Here is a 20,850-nt window from a genome sequence, read left to right as displayed (position 1 = left end):
GGAGACACAAGAGGGAAGAGATATGGGGTTATATGTATTTGTATAGCTGATTCACTTTGTTATATAGCAGAAACTAACACACCATTGTAAAGCAATTATACTCCAATAAAGATGTTTTTTTAAAAATTATATAAACCATAAATGCTGGAGAGGGTGTGGAGAAAAGGAAACCCTCTTGAACTATTGGTGGGAATGTAAATTTATACAGCTACTATGGAAAACAGTAAGGAGGTTCCTTAAGAAACTTAAAATAGAACTACCATATGACCCAGCAATCCTACTACTGGGCATATACCCTGAGGAAACCATAATTCAAAAAGAGACATGTACCACAATGTTCATTGCAGCATTATTTACAACAGCCAGGACATGAATGCAACCTAAGTGTCCATCAACAGATGAATGGATAAAGAAGATGAGGCACATATATACAATGGAATATTAATCAGCCATAAGAAGAAACAAAATTGAATTATTTGTAGTGAGGTAGATGGACCTATGGTCTGTCATACAGAGTGAAGTATGTCAGAAAGTGAAAAACATACTGTATTCTAACACATATATATGGAATCTAAAGAAAAAAATGGTTCTAATGAACCTAGGGGCAGAACAGGAATAAAGATGCAGACATAGAGAATGGACTTGATGACACGTGGTGGGGAAGGTTCAGCTGGGACGAAGTGAGAGTGTAGCATTGACATATATACACTACCAAAAGCAAAATAGGTAGCTAGTGGGAAGCAGCTGCATAGCACAGGGAGATCAGCTCCGTGCTTTGTGACCACCTAGAGGGGTGGGATAGGGAGGGTGGGAGGGAGGCTCAAGAAGGAGGTGATATGGTGATATATGTATACATGTAGCTGATTCACTTTGTTATACAGCAGAAACTAACACACCATTGTAAAGCAATTATACTCCAATAAAGATGTTTAAAAAAATAAATATATAAGTAGGAAAAGCTGGTAAATTCTCTAAAGGAAGGGTAATGAGAGATGACTGGCCCTGAAAATAGTAAAACACAAGTTGCAAAAAATTATGGCACTGGATCATAAAAAGTGATAGTCAGAGGTTCTATTTCTGGTAGCGGCAGACTAAATAGTTTTAGAAAATCTTACCACTGAGAATAGTTAGAAAAGATTGAAAAGTATAATAAATTTCTGTTTGAAAGAATCACATCATCCAGAGCCTCAAATTTTCTCCATAGAATGTTCCTTAGGAAATATACTTTGGACTATTCAGGGGTAAAGATTACTGATGTATGCAAGTTAAACACAAATGACTGAGGAAAAAACATATACGTGTACATATGTGTATGTGTGTTTGTGTGTGTGTGTGTGTATGTGTGTACATGTAGAGAGAGGGGAGGAGGGGTTAGGAGAGGGTGAGCACATTCAAGTGATTCATCAAAATCAGTAGAATGCTTTTTTTTTTAATTGGGATATAGTTGTTTCACAATGTTCTGTTAGTTTCTACTGCACAGTGAAGTGGAGTTTCCTGTGATATACAGCAAGTTCTCATTAGTTATCTACTTTATACATATTAGTGTATATATGTCAATCCCAATTTCCCAATTCATCCCACCACCACCTTCCCCCTGCTTTCTCCCCTTGGTGTCCATATGTTTGTTCTCTACATCTGTGTCTCTATTTCTGCCTTGCAAACCGGTTCATCTGTACCATTTTTCTAGATTCCACATATATGTGTTAGTATACAGTATTTGTTTTTCCGTTTCTGACTAACTTCACTCTGTATGACAGTCTCTAGGTCCATCCACGTCTCTACAAATGACCCAATTTCCTTCCTTTTTATCATGAGTAATATTCCGTTGTATATATGTACCATATCTTCTTTATCCATTCGTCTGTTGATGGGCATTTATGTTGCTTCCATGACCTGGCTATTGTAAATAGTGCTGCAAGGAACATTGGGGTGCATGTGTCTTTTTGAGTTATTTTCTCAGTGTATATGCCCAGTTGTGGGATTGCTGGGTCATATGGTATCAAAAAAACAAACAACCCAATCAAAAGATGGGCAGAAGACCTAAGTAGATATTACTCCAAAGAAGACACACAGATGGCCAAGAGGCACATGAAAAGATGCTCAACATCACTAATTATTAGAGAAATGCAAATCAAAACTACAATGAGGTATCACCTCACACCGTTTAGAATGGGCATCATCAGAAAATCTACAATAAATGCTGGAGAGTGTATGGGGAAAAGGGAACCCTCTTGCACTGTTGGTGGGAATGTAAATTGATACAGCCACTATGGAGAACAGTATGGAGGTTCTTTAGAAAACTGAAAAATAGAATGTTAATATTAGGTGAATCTGGGTAAATGGTATATTCATTGCACTTCACTTTACTGCACTTCACACTGTGTTTTTTACAAGTTGAAGTTTGGGACAATCCTGGTTGAGCAAGTCTATTGGCGCCATTCTTCCAACAGCATTTGCTCACATTTTGGTAATTCTTGGAATGTTTCAAGCTTTTTCACTATTACTATATTTGTTATGGTAATCTGTGATCAGTGATCTTTGATGTTAATGTTGTAATTGCTTGAGGGTGATACAAACCTCACCCAGGTAAGAAGGTGAATTCAGTGTATAAATGTTGTGTATTCTGACTGCTCCACTGTTCCTCCATCTCTCTCCCACTCCTTGGGGCTCACTATTACTTGAGACACAATATTGAAGTTAAGCCAATTAATAACATTACAATGGCCTCTAGTGTTCAAGTGAGAGGAAGCGACACATGTCTCACACTTTAAATCAAAAGCTAGAATAATTAAACTTAGTGAGGAAGGTATGATAAAAGCTGAGATAGGCTGAAAGTTAGGCCCCTTGTGCCAAACAGCCAAGCTGTGAAGGCAAGGGAAAAGTTCTTGAAGGAAATTAAAAGTGCTACTCCAGTGAACACACAAATGATAAGAAATTGAAACAGCCTTATTGTTGATATGGAGAAAGTTTTAGTTGTCTGGATAGAAGATCAAACCAGCCACAATATTCCCCTAAGCCAAAGCCTAATCCAGAACAAGAATCTAACTCTCTTCAATTCTACAAAGGCTGAAAGAGGTGAGGAAGCTGCAGAGAAAAGAGTGAAGCTAGCAGAGGTTGGTTCATGAGGTCTAAGGAAAGAAGCCATCTCCATAACATAAAAGTGCAAGGTGAAGCAGCAAGTGCTTAATGTAGAAGCTGCAGCAAGTTATCTAGAAGATCTAGCTAAGATAATAAAGGAAGGTGGCTACACTAAACAACAGATTTTCAGTGTAGGCAAAACAACTTTCCATAAAAAGAAGATGCCCTCTAGGATGTTCACAGCTAGAGAGGAAGTCAGTGACTGGCTTCAAAGCTTAAAAGGGCAGGCTGGGGCTTCTCTGGTGGCGCAGTGGTTAAGAGTCCGCCTGCTGATGCAGGGGACATGGGTTTGTGCCCCAGTCCAGGAAGATCCCACATGCCACTGGGATGGACCCGTGAGCCGTGGCCGCTGAGCCTGTGCGTCCGGAGCCTGTGCTCCACAACGGGAGAGGCCACAGCAGTGAGAGGCCCGCGTACCACAAAAAAAAAAAAAAAAAAAAAAAAGGCAGGCTGACTATTTTGTTAGGAGCTAATGCAGCTGGTTGATTTTAAGTTGAAGCTAGTGCTCATTTACCATTCCGAAAATCCTGAGGCCTTTAAGAATTATGTTAAATCTACTCTGCCTGTGCTCTATAGATGGAACAACAAAGCCTGGATGACAGCAAATCTGTTTACAACACCATGATTTACTGAAAATTTTAGGTCCCCTGTTGAGACTTACTGCTCAGAAAAAAATTCTTTGCAAAATATTACTGCTCATTGACAATTCACCTGGTCATCCAAGAGATCTGATGGAGATGTACAATGAGATTAATGTTGTTTTCATGCCTGCTAACACAGCCCATGGATCAAAGAGTAATTTTGACTTTTAAGTCTTATGATTAAGAAATACATTTTTAAGGCTATAGCTCCCATAGACAGTGATTCCTCTGATGGATCTAGACAAAGCAAATTGAAAACCTTCTGGGAAGGATTCACCATTCTAGGTGCCATTAAGAACATTCATGATTCATGGGAAGAGGTCAAAATACCAACGTTAACAGGAGTTCAGAAGAAGTTGATTCCAACCCTCATGGATGACTTTGAAAAGTTCAAGATTTCAGTGGAGGAAGTAATTGCAGATGTAGTGGAAATAGCAAGAGAAGTAGAATTAGGAGTGGAGGCTGAAGATGTAACTGAATTGCTGTAATCTCATGATAAAACTTTAATGGATGAGAAGTTGCTTATTACAGATGAGCAAAGAAAGAGGTTTCTGAAGATGGAATCAACTTCTGGTGAAGATGCTGTGAAGATAGTTGAAATGACAACAAAATGTTTAGAATATTAAATAAACTCAGTTTCTAAAACAGTGGCAGAGTTTGAGAGAATTTCCATTTTGAAAGAAATTCTGCTGTGGGTAAAGTACTGTCAAACAGCGGTGCATGCTACAGAGAAATCATTCATGAAAGGAAAAATCAATTGACAGCAAACTTCATTGTTTTATTTTAAAAAATTGCCACAGTTACCCCAACCTTCAGCAACTAACACCCTGATCAGCAGCTATCAATGTCGAGGCAAGACCCTCCACCAGCAAAAAGATTATGACTTGCTGAAGGCTCAGATGGTGGTTAGCATTTTTCAGCAACAAAGTATTTTTAAGTAAGGCATATATATTGTTTTTGAGACATAATGCCTTGCACACTTAATAGACAACAGCATAATGTAAACATAACTTTTATATGCACTGGGAAACCAAAAGATTTGTGTGGTTCACTTTATTGTGGTGGTCTGGAACCAAACCTACATCTCGGAGGGATGCCTGTATGGGTACCCTTTATACTGTTCTTATTTTTTAACTTTTCTGTAAGTTTGAAATTATTTCCAAGTTTTACAAAAATCTCTACAATTTTTTATATACATTGTTCAGTACTCATTCAAAAATAACCTGGTGTGGGCTTCCCTGGTGGCGCAGCTGTTGAGAGTCCGCCTGCCGATGCAGGGGACACAGGTTTGTGCCCTGGTCTGGGAAGATCCCGCGTGCCGTGGAGCGGCTGGGCCCATGAGCCATGGCTGCTGAGCCTGCGTGTCTGGAGCCTGTGCTCCACAACAGGAGAGGCCCGCGTACCGCAAAAAAAAAAAAAAAAAAAAAAAAAAAAAAAAAAAAGACCTGGTGCATGAGAATATAAGACATGAGCAAAACCTAAGAGAAATAATAGAAAATAGAAATTGGTAGACCAAAAATATCAAGATGGAATTATTACACATGGACTTAAAAAAACTATTATTAAAGAAAACTAAATAGGCAAGCCATACATATCAAAAGAAATCAGAAAAACACATACCTAATAAAGAACTTGTATCAATGTATAAAAAAATACTAGAACTTAATAATAAAAAGACAAGTAACCTAATTTTAAAAATCAGGCAAAATAGTACAGTAAAAGGATGATACACCATGACTAGGAGGGACTTATCCCTATCCAATTCACCATGTTAACAGATTAAAGGAGAAAAACCATATGATTATTTCAATAATTTCAATAAGCATTTGATAAAATACATTTATGATAAAAGCCATCAGCAAACCAGGATTAGAAAGAAACTTCCCCAGTGTGATAAAGGGTGATCGTGAAAAACTTAAAGTTAATATCATTCTTAATAGTAAATGCTGAATTTTTGTCCCTAAAACTCAGGTACAAAACAAAAGATGCCTGCTCTTACCACTTCTAGTTAACACTGTAGTGAAGGTCTTGGCTAGTCCAATAAGAGAAGCAAAGGAACTAGGAGTCATACAGATTGAAAAAGAAGAAATAAAACTGCCTTTATTTAGAAATGATGTGATTGTATATGTATACAATCCTAAGGAATCTAAAAAAAAAAAAAAACTAGACCCAATTATTGAATCAATAATGTGCCAGGATTCAAAGTCAATACAGTTGGCCCTCCATATTGGCAGGTTCTGCATCTGTGGATTCAACCACTGCAGATGGAAAATATTCAGAAAAAAAATCTAGAAAGTTCCAAAAAGCAAAACTTTGTTTTGCATGCCAGTAAAAATTTATATAGCATTTACATTTTATTTACAACCATTTACATAGTATTTACATTGTATTAAGTATAATAAGTAATCTAGAGATGATTTAAAGTATATGGGAGTATGTGCATAGGTTATATGCAAATATTATACCATTTAATATAAGGGTCTTGAGCATCTGTGGATTTTGGTATCTGCAGGGTGTCCTGGAAACATCTCCTGCAGATACTGAGGGACAGCTGTAAAAAAAAAAATGAGTTGCATTTCTATATCATAGCAACAAACTATAGGAAATTGAAATAAAAATACAATTTATAAAGCAGCAAAAATTAATTACTTAGAAATCAATTTTAAAAAATAAGATAGAGACCACCTAATAGAAATCACCTAAAATAGCCAAAATTGTTTCAAAAAGGTATGAATTTGAAGGACTTTACCTGCTTTCAAGACATGCTATGAAGCTACATTATTCAAGACAGTGAGACAAAAAAATTGTAACTATGTATGGTAATAGATGTTAACTAGACTTACTGGGTGATCATTTCACAATATATATAAATATTAAATTATTATGTTGTACACCTGAAACTGATATATATGACAATTATATCTCAATTAAAACAAGAAGAAAACACAGTGTGGTATTACTATATAAATAGTCACATAGATCACTGGAACAGAATAGTGATCCTAAGAATAGAACTACACATATATGATCAATTGATTTTTGACAAAGATGCCCAGGTAATTCAATGGAGAAATTAATAGTTTTTTCAACAAATGTGCTGGAACGACTGAATATCCATATGGAAGCAAATTAACCTTGAACCTTATTTTGCACCATATATAAAAAGTACCTCAAAAATGATCATAGCCTAAATATAAGAAATAAAACTACATAATTTCTATAAGAAAACAGTAGAAAAGCTTTGTGACTTTGGGTTAGGCAAAGATTTCTTAAATAAGAAACAAAAAAACATGAATCATGAAAAAGTAATAAATTGAATTTCAACAAAATTAAGTTTATGCTTTTCAAAGACAATGTTAAGAAAAAATGAAAGACTAAGCCATGACTGAGAAAACCTTTGAAAATCATATATATGACCAAGGACTTGCAAACAGAATACAGAAATAACGCTTGGAACTAAATAGTAAGAAAACAGACAACCCACATGGGCAAAAGACAAGGACACTTCACCAAAGGTTTTATACAGATGGCAAATAAGCACATGAAAAAAATGCTCAATACCATTAGCCATTAGGGAAATGCAAACTAAACCCACAATGAAATGCCACTATGCACCTATTAGAATGCCTAAAATTAAAAATACTGATAATACCAAGTGCTGACAACCATGTGGAACAACTGCAACCCTTATATATTAGAAGTGAGAATGCAAAATGATACAGTAACTTTGGAAAACAGTTTGGCAGTATCTTATAAAATTAAACAAATACCTACAATGCAACCCAGTATTCCCACAGATGGAAACAACCTAGTAAACAACCCAGATGTCCTGGAATGAACTGGTGAATGAGTGGTATATCCACACAATGGAATTATCGCTAAGCAATAAAAAGAAAAATAACCAACTACTAATACATGCAAAAATATGGATGGATATCAAAGAAATTAAGTGAAAGAAGCTAAATAAAATATCACTATTGCATTATTCCATTTATATGACATTCTAAAAAAGCAAAATTATGGTGACAGAATGCAGATCAGTGTTTGCCAAGGGCGAGGGTGAGAGCAAAGACTGACAACAAGGGGAAAACATTAGAACTTGATGAAGTGATAGAGATGTTCCATATCTTGATTACGGTGGTAGTTACACAACTATATGCACCTGTTAAAACCCATCAAAGTAGACATTTGGTGAATTTTATTGTTTGTAAATTATACCTAAACCAAGATGATAAAGAATGAAATCCTAAAAAAAAAATAAATCCTAGAACTGAATTAAAAGAGGGTAAACAATCTAATATTTTTTAAAAAGCAAACTAATACATAAAGAAGGATAATACACCATGATTAGGTGGGGTTTATCCCAGCAATACAATGTTCATTTAACATACGAAAATTATTCAAACCAAATTCAGCACATTAACAGATTACAGTGTAAAAGTATATGATAATTTTAATAGATTAGTGGTTCTTTTTTGTCCCTCGGTAAAGTTGACAATGTCTGGAGACATTTTGGGTTGTCACAACTAGGAGGTTGCTACTGGCCTCCAGTAGATAGAGACCAGGAATGCTGTTAAACACCCTACAATGCACAGGGTAGACTCCAATTGAGAATCACTATTCCATATTCTACTTTCCCAGCTCAAGACTATATTTATATTTACACACATTGCTATTGGGTACATACAACTAGTCTCTTGTTCCTTGCTATATAATACCTTACAGTAAGCATCCCCCATTATGTTTCTCATCCATACCCTGGTGATAAATACCTAAGTTGTTTCTAACTGCACTCCACCACACACAACACTGCCATGCAATCAACAGCCTTGTAAATGTTCCCTCGTGGACCTCTATGAGAATTTCTCTGGGATGTATATTCATGAATGGAACCCAAGATCATACACATGCTTAACTTTGATAAATACTACCCAGGTGCTTTCTGGAATGGCTGAACCAGTTTAATACTGTGCAAAAAAGAGTTAACATATCAGGCCTGAGACTGCTATTCCTAAAAAGGCCTGCTTGAAAGGTTGGCCCTTGGCTGGCATCTTGGAACTTGGATCTCAAGAGATTTTTCACCATTCCCTGACAAGAGTGGCTCACTGTGCCTAAACTATTTGTATGAACAATGTGGTTTATGCAGAATACTTGCTTTCCTTCTGGGAGTCTGGAATTTTGGTACGTGCTAGGCAGAGGGTGCCTACATGACCAGCCACCCTTAGAAATCTTGGGCACTGAGTCCCTAATAATTTTCCCTGGTGGACAACATTTCAAAAGTGTTATCACAACTCATTGCAAGGGGAATTAAGTGCATCCTGTATGACTCTACTCGGAGAGGACTCTTGGAAACTTACACTTGGTTTCCTTCACACTTTGCCCCATGTGCCTTTTCCTTTTGCTGATTTTGCTTTGTATCCTTTAGTTGTATTAAATCACAACCATGAGTATGACTATATGCTGAGTCCCGGGACTTGTAGCAAATCACTGAACATATGGGTGGCCTCAGGGTTATCCCCCCACTACACATTCCCATAGTAAAAGCAGGAGAATTTGCAAGAAAATTTACTCTTAGTTGCACACTTTCATGTGTCATTTGAATTTTATATCATGTGCATGTATTATCTCTTTAAAAATAAATACTTTATAAAACGGGGGAGAAGAGTTGTCAAAACAACTAGGTCACCTGTGAATAAGACACAAAAGATATTAGAGAACCACAGAGGTATAAAGTGAAACCTTCTTAAATCCATGTGAGGAAGCCCAAAGACGGTAAGGAACTTACCCAGACAATCATTATAGACAGGACTCACATCCTCACTTCTCTGTTTCCTAGTGTTCCTTCCTCTAAATCATGTAGCCCCTTTTCCTGCACTTGTCATTTCCCCTACCCTAGTGTTCTCCCTTAAATGCCTTGCAGGGGTCCAGTTTCATGCTGGCCATAGTTTCTCCTTTCTCAGATTCCTGGAATATATGAATATGTTCAGAGTCCCTCCCAAAGCACTGGGTCCCATGGAAACTGAGCCCCATAGGAGCAGAGAAGAGAAGTTGAAGAAAGATCCTACTGATAATTATCTGGAAGGAGAGAAAAAAGGCATAGAGAACAGTAAAGAAGAAGAGTCCTTGGACAAATCACATTACCTTCCTAAGTCCTCATACTCTAGCAAGGGGATGAACATAAGGGTCAGAGAGGAATCCATCCCCTACCATGGGGCAAAGCAACTGAGCAGAACCAAATAGCTCAAAGACTCCTTCCATGGCTTCCAAACATCTCTCAAAACCCTCCCCAAAGGGGAAGATGCTTACGTGCTCCAGGAAGCAGGGTCCTATCTCGCTGAGGTGGGGGTCATCATTGTTGTACTGTTTCTCCAGGTCTCTTACGAAGCCCATCTGAAACCTGTAGATGTCTTCAATGTTCCCAAAGATCACCTTCAGTTGCTCATCACTGAACATGTCCCTCCTCTTCCGGCATTGCTTCAGGTAGCCCTGCAGACAAAGCAAAAGCCCAGGTTGAGGATGCCCTTCACTCCCTGGGGGCTTTACCACTTCCTGAGCATTTGGGAGCCTTATTTCAGTATCATGAAGTAGACAGGGAATAACCACTTACACTTTTCATACAAGAAAATTGGGGTTTAAAGAAGGAAGTCACTCCACCAGTGAATAATTAGGAAAGATGGATCTCAAGCAAAGGTCTTCAGACTGCAGACTCCAGAGCATAGAGCCTTTTATGACAAGGACCCCCAAAAGTCATAGGACCCTTTATCAGAATCTGGTTAAGCACAAACATTTTCACTTGCTTTAGTAGTGAGTTACTGGTTTAGCTGGATTGATTCTCAACTCTAATGTTCTATTTCTTATAGGAGCAATCCAAAAGGTCAGGTAGGAAAACTTCTCAAAAGGGAACAGGAATTGACAAAACCAAACCATTCTTTAAAGTGGGTGTCTTAGCCATCTAAGGTAGCTGGCTAGGAGAGATAGTTTGGATGACCTTAGCCAGCAAGCTCACAAGTGGCCAGGCATGGTGTTTTTAACAGGGTAAGTATTTAGGACACATTTGTGAATAAATGGATGAATTAATACAGCTAGCCACTGATGAAGGAAGAATCAATGAAAGAGATTCTTGGTCTGATAAGAGAGCACTGAGATAACACAATCAGACTCAGGACACATTGTAAGTCAGGGCAAAAGAAACCAAACACAGTGTTCCGTTCTAAAACTACTGGTGTAGATTTTTAACTAATGGCCACTGTCCTCATTAGAAATCATTAGCATGTGAAAATGTTCTGGTGAGAATGAATTATGGTCAATTACTTTCATCCAAAAGCTAAATGTGATTATTATAACACTTGTTAGGCCCCTAATGAGGAGCATTTATGGTGAATGACTTATCACTTCTGGTCCTAACTCCATTTTGTCTCCTCTAACACAGCTTGCAATGAAGTCATTTAGGCACACTCCAGGAAGATCCTCATCCCTGGCTTCAATGTCCTTTACCAACCCCTACCAAAATCTCACTTACCTTAGCTCTTCTTACCCTCCAATTCAGCCATTAATGAGTGTCTTTAAAACAGTTTGCAAATTAATAATTTGTGCCAATAATGTGTTGACATTTATTTATACTACTATTTATTGTTGTTTTGATTCGCATTTCTCTAATGATTAGTGATGTTGAGCATTCGTACATGGGTTTGTTGGCAATCTGTACATCTTCTTTGGAGAAATGTCTATTTAGGACTTCTGCCTATTTTTGGATTTTTTTTTTTTTTTGATATGGAGTTGCATGAGCTGCCTATAAATTTTGGAGGTTAATCCATTGTCAGTTGCTTCATTTGCAAATATCTTCTCCCATTCTGAGGGTTGTCTTTTCATCTTGTTTCTGGTTTCTTTTGTTGTGCAAATCTTTTAAGTTTCATTAGGTCCCATTTGTTTATTTTTGTTTTTATTTCCATTTCTCTAGCAGGTGGGTCAAAAAGGTTCTTTCTGTGATTTATGTCATAAAGTGTTCTGCCTATGTTTTGCTCTAAGAGTTTTATACTGTCTGGCCTTACATTTAGGTCTTTAATCCACTTTGAGTTTATTTTTCTGTATGGTGTTAGGGAGTGTTCTAATTTCATTCTGTTACATGTAGCTGTCCAGTTTTCTAAGCACCAATTACTGAAGAGGCTGTCTTTTCTCCACTGTATATTCTTGAATTCTTTATCAAAAATAAGGTGACCATAGGTGCGTGGGTTAATCTCTGGGCTTTCTATCCTGTTCCACTGATCTATATAGCTGTTTTACTGCCAGCACCATACTGTCTTGTTTACTGTAGCTTTGTAGTATTGTCTGAAGCCAGGGAGCCTGATTCCTCCAGGTACGTTTTTCGTTCTCAAGATTGCTTTGGCTATGTGGGGTTTTTGTGTTTCCACATAAATTGTGAAATTTTTTGTTCTAGTTCTACGAAAAATGCCATTGGTACTTTGATAGAGATTGCACTGAATCTGTAGATTGCTTTGGGTAGTATAGTCATTTTCACAATGTTGATTCTTCCAATCCAAGAACATGGTATATCTCTCCATCTGTTGGTATCACCTTTAATTTCTTTCATCAGTGTCTTATATTTTTCTGCATACAGGTCTTTTGTCTCCTTAGGTAGGTTCATTCCTAGCTATTTTTAAATTTTCATTGCAATGATATATGGGATTGTTTCCTTAACTTCTCTTTCAGATTTTTCATCATTAGTGTAAAGGAATGCAAGAGATTTCTGTGCATTAATTTTGTATCCTGCTACATTACCAAATTCGTTGATTAACTCTAGTAGTTTTCTGGTAGCATCTTTAGGATTCTCTATATATAGTATCATGTCATCTGCAAAGAGTGACAGCTTTACTTCTTTTCCGATTTGGATTCCTTTTATTTCTTTTTCTTCTCTAACTGCTGTGGGTAAGACTTCCAAGACTATGTTGAATAATAGTGGTGAGAGTGGAAAACCTTGTGTTCTTCCTCATCTTAGTGGAAATGGTTTCAGTTTTCACCATTGAGAATGAAGTTGGCTGTGGGTTTGTCATATACAGCCTTTATTAGGTTGAGATAAGTTACCTCTATGCCTACTTTCTGGAGAATTTTTATCATAAATGGGTGATGAATTTTGTTGAAATCGTTTCCTGCATCTATTAAGATGACCACATGGTCTTTCTCCTTCAGTTTTTTAATATGGTTTGTCACACTGATTGATTTGCATATATTGAAGAATCCTTCCATGCCTGGGATAAACCCCACTTGATTATGATGTATGATCCTTTTAATATGCTGTTAGATTCTGTTTGCTAGTATTTTGTTGTGGATTTTTGCATCTATGTTCATCAGTGATATTGGCCTGTAGTTTTCTTTCCTTGTGACATCTTTCTCTGGTTTCAGTATCAGGGTGATGCTGGCCTCATAGCTTGGGAGTGTTCCTCTCTCTGTTATACTTTGGAAGAGTTTGAGAAGGATACGTATTAGCTCTTCTCTAAAAGTTTGAATAGATTCTGCCTGTGAAGCCATCTGGTCCTGGGCTTTTGTTTTTCAGAAGATTTTAAATCACAGTCTCCATTTCAGTGCTTGTGATATGTGTTTATATTTTCTATTTCTTCCAGGTTCAGTCTTAGAAGGTTGTGCTTTTCTAAGAAATTGTCCATTTCTTCCAGGTTGTCCATTTTATTGGCATATAGTTGCTTGTAGTAGTCTCTCATGATCCTTTGTATTTCCACAGTGTCAGTTGTTACTTCTCCGTTTTCATTTCTAATTCTATTGCTTTGCATCTTTTCCCTTTTTTCCTTGATGAGTCTGGCTAATGGTTTATCAATTTTGCTTATCTTCTCAAAGAACCAGCTTTGGGTTTTATTGATCTTTGCTACTGTTTCCTTCATTTCTTTTTCATTTATTTCTGATCTGATCTTTATGATTTCTTTCCTTCTGCTAACTTTGGGGGGGGGTTGCTCTTCTTTCTCTGATTGCTTTAGCTATAAGGGTAGCTTGTTTATTTGAGATGTTTCTTGTTTCTTGAGGTAGGATTGTATGGCTATAAACTCCCCTCTTAGAACTTCTTTTGCTGCATCCCATAGGTTTTGGGTTGTCATGTTTTCATTGTCATTTGTTTCTAGGCATTTTTTGATTTCCTCTTTGATTTCTTCACTGATCTCTTGGTTATTTAGTAGTGTATTGTTTAGCCTCCATGTATCAACAAACTTTTTTCGTGTAATTGATACCTAGTCTCATAGCATTGTGGTCAGAAAAGATACTTAATACAATTTCAATTTTTGTAAATGTACCAATGCTTGATTTGTGACCCAAGATATGCTCTATCCTGCAGAATGTTCCATGAGCACATGAGAAGAAAGTTTATTCTGTTGTTGTTGGATGGAATGTCCTATAAATATCAATTAAGCCCATCTTGTTTAATGTATCATTTAAAGTTTGTGTTTCCTTATTTGTTTTCATTTTGGATGATCTGTCCATTGGTGTAAATGTGGTGTTACAGTCCCCTACTATGATTGCATTACTGTTGATTTCCCCTTTTACGGCTGTTAGCATTTGCCTTACGCATTGATGTGCTCCTATGTTGGGTTCATCAATATTTACAGTTGCTATATCTTCCTCTTGGATTGATCCCTTGATAATTATGTAGTGTTCTTCTTAGTCTCTTGTAATAGTATTTATTTTAAAGCCTATTTTGTCTGACATGAGAATTGCTATACCAGCTTTCTTTTGACTTCCATTTGCATGGAATATCTTTTTCCATCCCCTCACTTTCAGTGTGTGTGTGTCCCTAGGTCTGAAGTGGCTCTCTTGTAGACAGTATATATATGGCTCTTGTTTTTGTATCCATTCAGCCAGTCTATGCCTTTTGGTTGGATAATTTAATCCATTTACATTTAAGGTAGCTGTTGGTATGTATGTTCCTATTACCATTTTCTTAATTGCTTTGGGTTTGTTATTGTAGGCCTTTTCTTTCTCTTGTGTTTCCTGCCTAGAGAAGTTCCTTTAGCATTTGTTGTAAACTGGTTTGGTGGTGTTGAATTCTCTTAGCTTTTGCTTGCCTTTAAAGGTTTTAATTTTTTTGTCGAATCTGAATGAGATCCTTGGTGGGTAGAGTAATCTTGGTTGTAGGTCTTTCCATTTCAACATTTTAAATATGTCCTGCCACTCCCTTCTGGCTTACAGAGTTTCTGCTGAAAGGTCAGCTGTTAACCTTATGGGGATTCCCTTGTATGTTATTTGCTGTTTCTCCCTTTTAATGTTTTTTCTTTGTATTTAGTTTTTGACAGTTTGACTAATATGTTTTTTGGCATGTTGCTCCTTGGATTTATCCTGTATGGGACTCTCTGTGCTTCCTGGACTTGACTGACTATTTCCTTTCCCATATTAGGGAAGTTTTCAACTATAATCTTTTCATATATTTTCTCAGTCCCTTTCTTTTTCTCTTCTTCTGTGACCCCTGTAATTTGAATGTTGTTGCATTTAAAGTTGTCCTGGAGGTCTCTGTGACTGTCTTCAATTCATTTCATTCTTTTTTCTTTATTCTGCTCTGCAGTAGTTATTTCCACTATTTTATCTTCCAAGTCACTTATCCGTTCTTCTGCCTCAGTTATTCTGCTATTGCTTCCTTCTAGAGAATTTTAAATTTCATTTATTGTGTTGTTCATCATTGTTTGTTTGCTGTTTAGTTCTTCTAGGTCCTTGTTAAACATTTCTTGTATTTTTTCTATTCTATTTCCAAGATTTTGGATATCTTTACTGTCATTATCCTGAGTTCTTTTTCAGGCATACTGTCTATTTCCTCTTCATTTGTTTGGTCTGATGTGTTTTTACCTTGCTCTTTCATCTGCTGTGTGTTTCTCTGTCTTCTCACTTTGCTTATCTTACTGTGTTTGGTGTCTCCTTTTCACAGGCTGCAGGTTTGTAGTTCCTGTTGTTTTTGGTGTCTGCCCCCAGTGGCTATGGTTGGTTCAGTGGGTAGTGTAGGCTTACTGGTGGAGGGGCCTAGTGCCTGTGTTGTGGTGGATGAGGCTGGATCTTGTCTTTCTGGTGGGCAGATCCACTTCTGGTGGTGTGTTTTGGGGTATCTGTCACCTTTTATGATTTTAGGCAGCCTCTCTGCTAGTGGGTGGGGTTGTGTTCCTGTCTTGCTAGTTGTGTGGTATAGGGTGCCCAGCAATGTAGCTTGCTGGTCATTTCGTGGAGCTGTGTCTTAGCATTGAGATGGATATCTCTGGGAGAACTTTCGCCATTTGATATTACATGGAGCTGGGAGGTCTCTGGTGGACCAATGTCCTGAGCTCAGCTCTCCCACCTCAGAGGTACAGGCCTGACACCCAGCCGGAGCACTAAGACCCTGTCAACCACACAGCTCAGAAGAAAAGAGAGAAAAGAGAAAGAAAGAAAAAAAGAAAAGAAAATGAAACAAAGTTATCACAATAAAAATAAAAAGTAATTTAAAAAAAGAAGGAAGAGAGCAACCAAACCAAAAATCACATCCACCAATGATAACAAGTGCTAAAAACTATACTAAAAAAAAAAAGCAGACAGGCAGAACCCTAGGACAAAGGTTAAAAGCAAAGCTATACAGAAAAAGTCACATAAAGAAGCATATACATACACACTCACAAAAAGTGAAAAAGGAACAAATTATATATGTGTATATATATATATATATATATATATTTTTAAAAAGTGGAAGAGAACAACCAAATCAATAAAGAAATCTATCAATGATAATAAACTCTGAAAACTAAACTAAGATAAACCTAAAGTTTTCTTTGTTCACTCAGCTCCTGGGGTGCAGCTTTGGATTTGGCCCCACCTCTGCATGTAGGTCGCCTGAGGATATCTGTTCTTTGCTCAGACTGGACGGGGTTAAAGTAGTAGCTTATTAGGGGGCTCTGGCTCACTCAAGCTGGGGGAGGGAGGGGTATGTAATGCGGGGCTAGCCTGCAGCAGCAGAGGCCTGTGTGACGTTGCACCAGCCTGAGGTGTGCGGGGTGTTCTCCGTGGGAAGTCGTCCCTGGATCATGGGACCCTGGCAGCGGTGGGCTGCAAAGGTTCCTGGGAGGGGAGTTGTGGATAGTGACCTTTGCTTGCACACAGGCTTCTTGGTGGCTGCAGCAGCAGCCTTAGAATTTCATGCCCATCTCTGGTGTCTGCGCTGATAGCCGTGGCTTGCGCCCATCTCTGGAACTCATTTAGGTGGTGCTCTGAATCCCCTCTCCTCGTGCTCCCTGAAACAATGTTCTCTTGCCTCTTAGGCAGCTCCAGACTTTTTCCTGTACTCCAATCAGTCTAGCTGTGGTGCACTAGCCCCCTTCAGGCTGTGTTCATGCAGCCAACCCCAGTCTTCTCCCTGGTTTCTGACCTCCGAAGCCCGAGCCTCAGCTCCCAGCCCCCACCAGCTCCAGCGGGTGAGCAGACAAGCCTCTTGGGCTGGTGAGTGCTGTTCAGCACCCATCCTCTTTTCTGGAATCTCTCCACTTGGCCCTCTGCACCCCTGTTGCTGCGCTCTCTTCTGTGGCTCCAAAACTTACCCCCGGGCACGCCCTGTCCCCACCAGTGAAGGGGCTTCCTAGTGTGTGGAAACTGTTCCTCCTTCACAGCTCCCTCCAACAGGTGCAGGTCCTGTCCTCCAAAAAAAAAAAAAAAAAAAAAAAACTAATGTCATTTTCAGTTAGGGATGAAGAAACAGATTGAGAGGGTGGAATGAGAAGTCATAGGAAGGTAATCACACCCCTGCAGGCGAGCAGCATTCAATTCTGAGCCCTGTTTTCAGAGGAACATGGAGTAAAGGATACAGAGACAGTGGGAAGTCAGCAGGGTAGAGAGATCCCTGAAAAGCAAAACCATGAAGAATGGTAGAAGGAACCAGGGCTGTTTGTCCTGGAGAAGAGAAGACTCAGAAGACCTCTGAAGGCCTATTACAGGGCAGAGGGAGCAGAAGGGGTCTATAGATATTACTGTTAAGCATGCTTCAAACGCCCTCTAACTCCATCTGCATGGTAAAAGAGAATAGGGTGATATGGCAGTGGGTGTGAACTGATTGAACAGAGGTAGTTTTTGAGAACATCACCTCTCCTAGGAGTAAAGTGGGCATGAGTATGAAGGCATTACAGTGGGCGTTATCAAATCAATCACAAAAGGCATGAATTAGCCCTGGGACTGCCATGGTAATAGGCAAGGAAGGTGGACTATTTATTTCACTCTGTTTCAAAACCCACGAGGGTTGATTTAAGTCTAGATCTAATGCATTGAGCTATTGGATTGGCCAAAATGTGCCTTCAGTTTTTAAGTAAAAATAAAAGACACATTTTTCATTTTCCCCAAGAACTTTATTGAACAATGTATTCACCCTTTTGTTCCACTACCACCTGCCATTTTTCAGACAACTTTGTAATTCTATCTTCCCAAATCTTTTTATCTTTTTGAGCAAAGAACTGTTCCAGGTGCCTCTTACAGTCTTCCAGGGAATTGAAATTTTATCCATTAAGAGAATTTTGTAAAGACAAAAACAAATGCAAATCCAAAGGTGTAATGTCTGGTGAATTTGGCAGATGAATCAGAACTTCCCAGCCAAGCTGTAACAGGTTTTGCCTGGTCATCAAAGAAACAAGAGGTCTTGCATTATCCTGATAGATGATTATGCATTTTCTGTTGACTAATTCTGGACGCTTTTTTGTTGAGTGCTGCTTTCAGTTGGTCTAACTAGGAGCAGTACTTGGAATTAATCGTTTGGCTTTCTGGAAGGAGCTCATAATAGAGGACTCCCTTTTAATCCCACCATATACACAACATCACCTTCTTTGGATGAAGACCAGCCTTTGGTGTGGTTGGTGGTGTTTCATTTCACTTGCCCCACGATCTCTTCCATTCCACATTATTGTACAGTATCCACTTTTCATTGCCTGTCACAATTTGTTTTAAAAATGGAACATTTTCATTATGTTTACATAGAGAATCACAAGCAGAAATATGGTCAAGAAGGTTTTTTTCACGTAACTTATGTGGAACCCAAACATCAAAGCGATTATAACATAACCAAGCTGGTGCAAATGATTTTCAATGCTTGATTTGTATATTTTGAGTATGTCGGCTATCTCTCACGTGGTATAATGTTGATTATTCTCAATTAATGTCTCGATTTGATCGCTATTAACTTCAACTGGTCCACCTGACCATGGAGCTTCATCCAGCAAGAAATCACCAGCACAAAATTTCACAAACCATTTTTGACACGTTCAATCAGTCACAGCAACTTTTCCATACACTGCAAAAATCTTTGTGTGTTTCAGTTGCGTTTTTACCTTTCTTGGAATAATAAAGCATAATATGCCAAAAATGTTGCTTTTTTTCTTCCATCTTCAATATTAAAATGGCCACACAAAAATTCACCAATTTTGATGTCCTTTTTAAAATGTACACTGATGTGACAGCTGTCACATACATTCTAACAAAATTGTTTCAAATTATGTTAAAGACAACTAAGTGCTACTAGAGCCATCTTACGGATAAAACGAATGAACCTTTTGCCCAAACCAATAAAATTAGTGCCTTGATATGGGATACAAATTGACCCCATGACCTCCAGGGAAGATTCCAAAGATTGCAGGGAAATAAGGTGGATCAAAGAACCTCTGGATCACCTAGGGTTTGAAAAACCCTTTAGGGAAAGGCTCTTGCAAGTCTGGACTTCAGTGTCTCCATCTCTAAAATGCATATATCAGAAAAGATTTCCAGGGCCCCATTCAGCTCTTGACTCTCTAGAGATATCATGTACTGTTTTGCCTGGAAGTCTAAGACCTGACAGGAGACCTGATAAACATCTTGAAAATAATTTTAATAAAACTAGGGAATGATGACCATGGTTGTCCTGTTCACAGCTGTATCTCTAGAGTTTAATACAGTACCTGGCATATAGTTGCTGCTCAACAGATACATGTTGAATAACTGCAAAATGACTAGCTCTTCTCATGCTAATGATGACAAAAGGTAAGTTAGCAGCAGAATTCTTAAATTGTTAGTTTTCTTTTCTTCTCTTGTTCAGGATGTCTTTTTTTCAAATTAAACAAAACCATTAAAAAATAAGAGGATGGGGGGGACCTTGAAGATGGCTCAAGAGGGAAGACATATGGGAACATATGTATATGTATAGCTGATTCACTTTGTTATAAAGCAGAAACTAACACACCATTGTAAAGCGATTATACCCCAATAAAGATGTTTAAAAAAAATAAAATAAAATAAAATAAAATAATAAAAAAAAAAATAAGAGGATGACAGGAAGAAGACTATTTGCAACTTGGAAAACGGACAAGGGATTAATATCTGGAATATACAAGGAACTCCTATAAATCAGCAAGAAAAATATGAGAAACAATGGGAAAATGGGCAAAGGATGGGAACAGGGCCTTGAATGTCCAGGTGGTATAGATAGGTAAGGCCTAGAGCAGCCAGAAATCCCTGGGCTGGTCACTTCCGGCCAATGAGCTGCCTTATCCTTTTACTTTAGTATGCTTTACAAATATTACTGTTTTATACATGTATTATTTTCGATGTATACACCAAGATATAAAGACCATTGGAAATCATCAGGATAGGCAATTAACAGAAAGAAAATAAAAACAGTAAGTTTGAAAACTCCAGGCTTAAACATATCAAATGCAAATGTCTTGAAGCTATAGCATGATAAACTCTATTAGACCTAGGAAGAATTTCTTGATGGTGAAGGGTATAAGACAGTAATACGAATGACTGAGGAAAGCTAGTTCCAGCTTTTCTGGACCCATTTGAGGACAGAATTTATTTCATAGATATCAGATGACTGAGATGATCTTCCTCAGAGAGGCAGATGAGGCAACTTTATAAGGCATATTTAGCTTTGCTTGCCCTGTGTCTCAGTCTCCCTGATCATAATATGATTTCTAAGATTACAAGAGGTAATATCACCAATCGTTGGTCAAGGTGACCTAGAACTAAGCCAGTACTCTTTTATCCCACTGTCTGGATTTAGAAAGAAGAATGTCATCTTTTCAGAGAACTCATTAAAAAATATATTTTCTTTTACTGG

General features: G+C 38.0%; 1 protein-coding gene across 3 annotated transcripts in view; it reads right to left on the bottom strand.

Annotated features, from left to right (window-relative positions):
• Positions 1–20,850, bottom strand: part of ARHGEF9 (Cdc42 guanine nucleotide exchange factor 9) — a 353,894-nt gene that overhangs the window by 78,260 nt on the left and 254,784 nt on the right. For all 3 annotated transcript variants that reach the window (XM_024757237.1, XM_024757239.1, XM_024757240.1), the window contains one exon: positions 10,086–10,265. In XM_024757237.1, coding sequence (XP_024613005.1) covers positions 10,086–10,265 — 180 coding nt within the window. The remainder of the gene's footprint in view (positions 1–10,085; positions 10,266–20,850) is intronic.

This window comes from Neophocaena asiaeorientalis, unplaced genomic scaffold, assembly GCF_003031525.2.
Source record: "Neophocaena asiaeorientalis asiaeorientalis breed wild unplaced genomic scaffold, Neophocaena_asiaeorientalis_V1.1 scaffold360, whole genome shotgun sequence".
Taxonomy (NCBI): domain Eukaryota; kingdom Metazoa; phylum Chordata; class Mammalia; order Artiodactyla; family Phocoenidae; genus Neophocaena; species Neophocaena asiaeorientalis.
The sequence above is the reverse complement of the archived record's forward strand: the minus strand, read 5'-3'. Positions and strand labels throughout refer to the sequence as shown.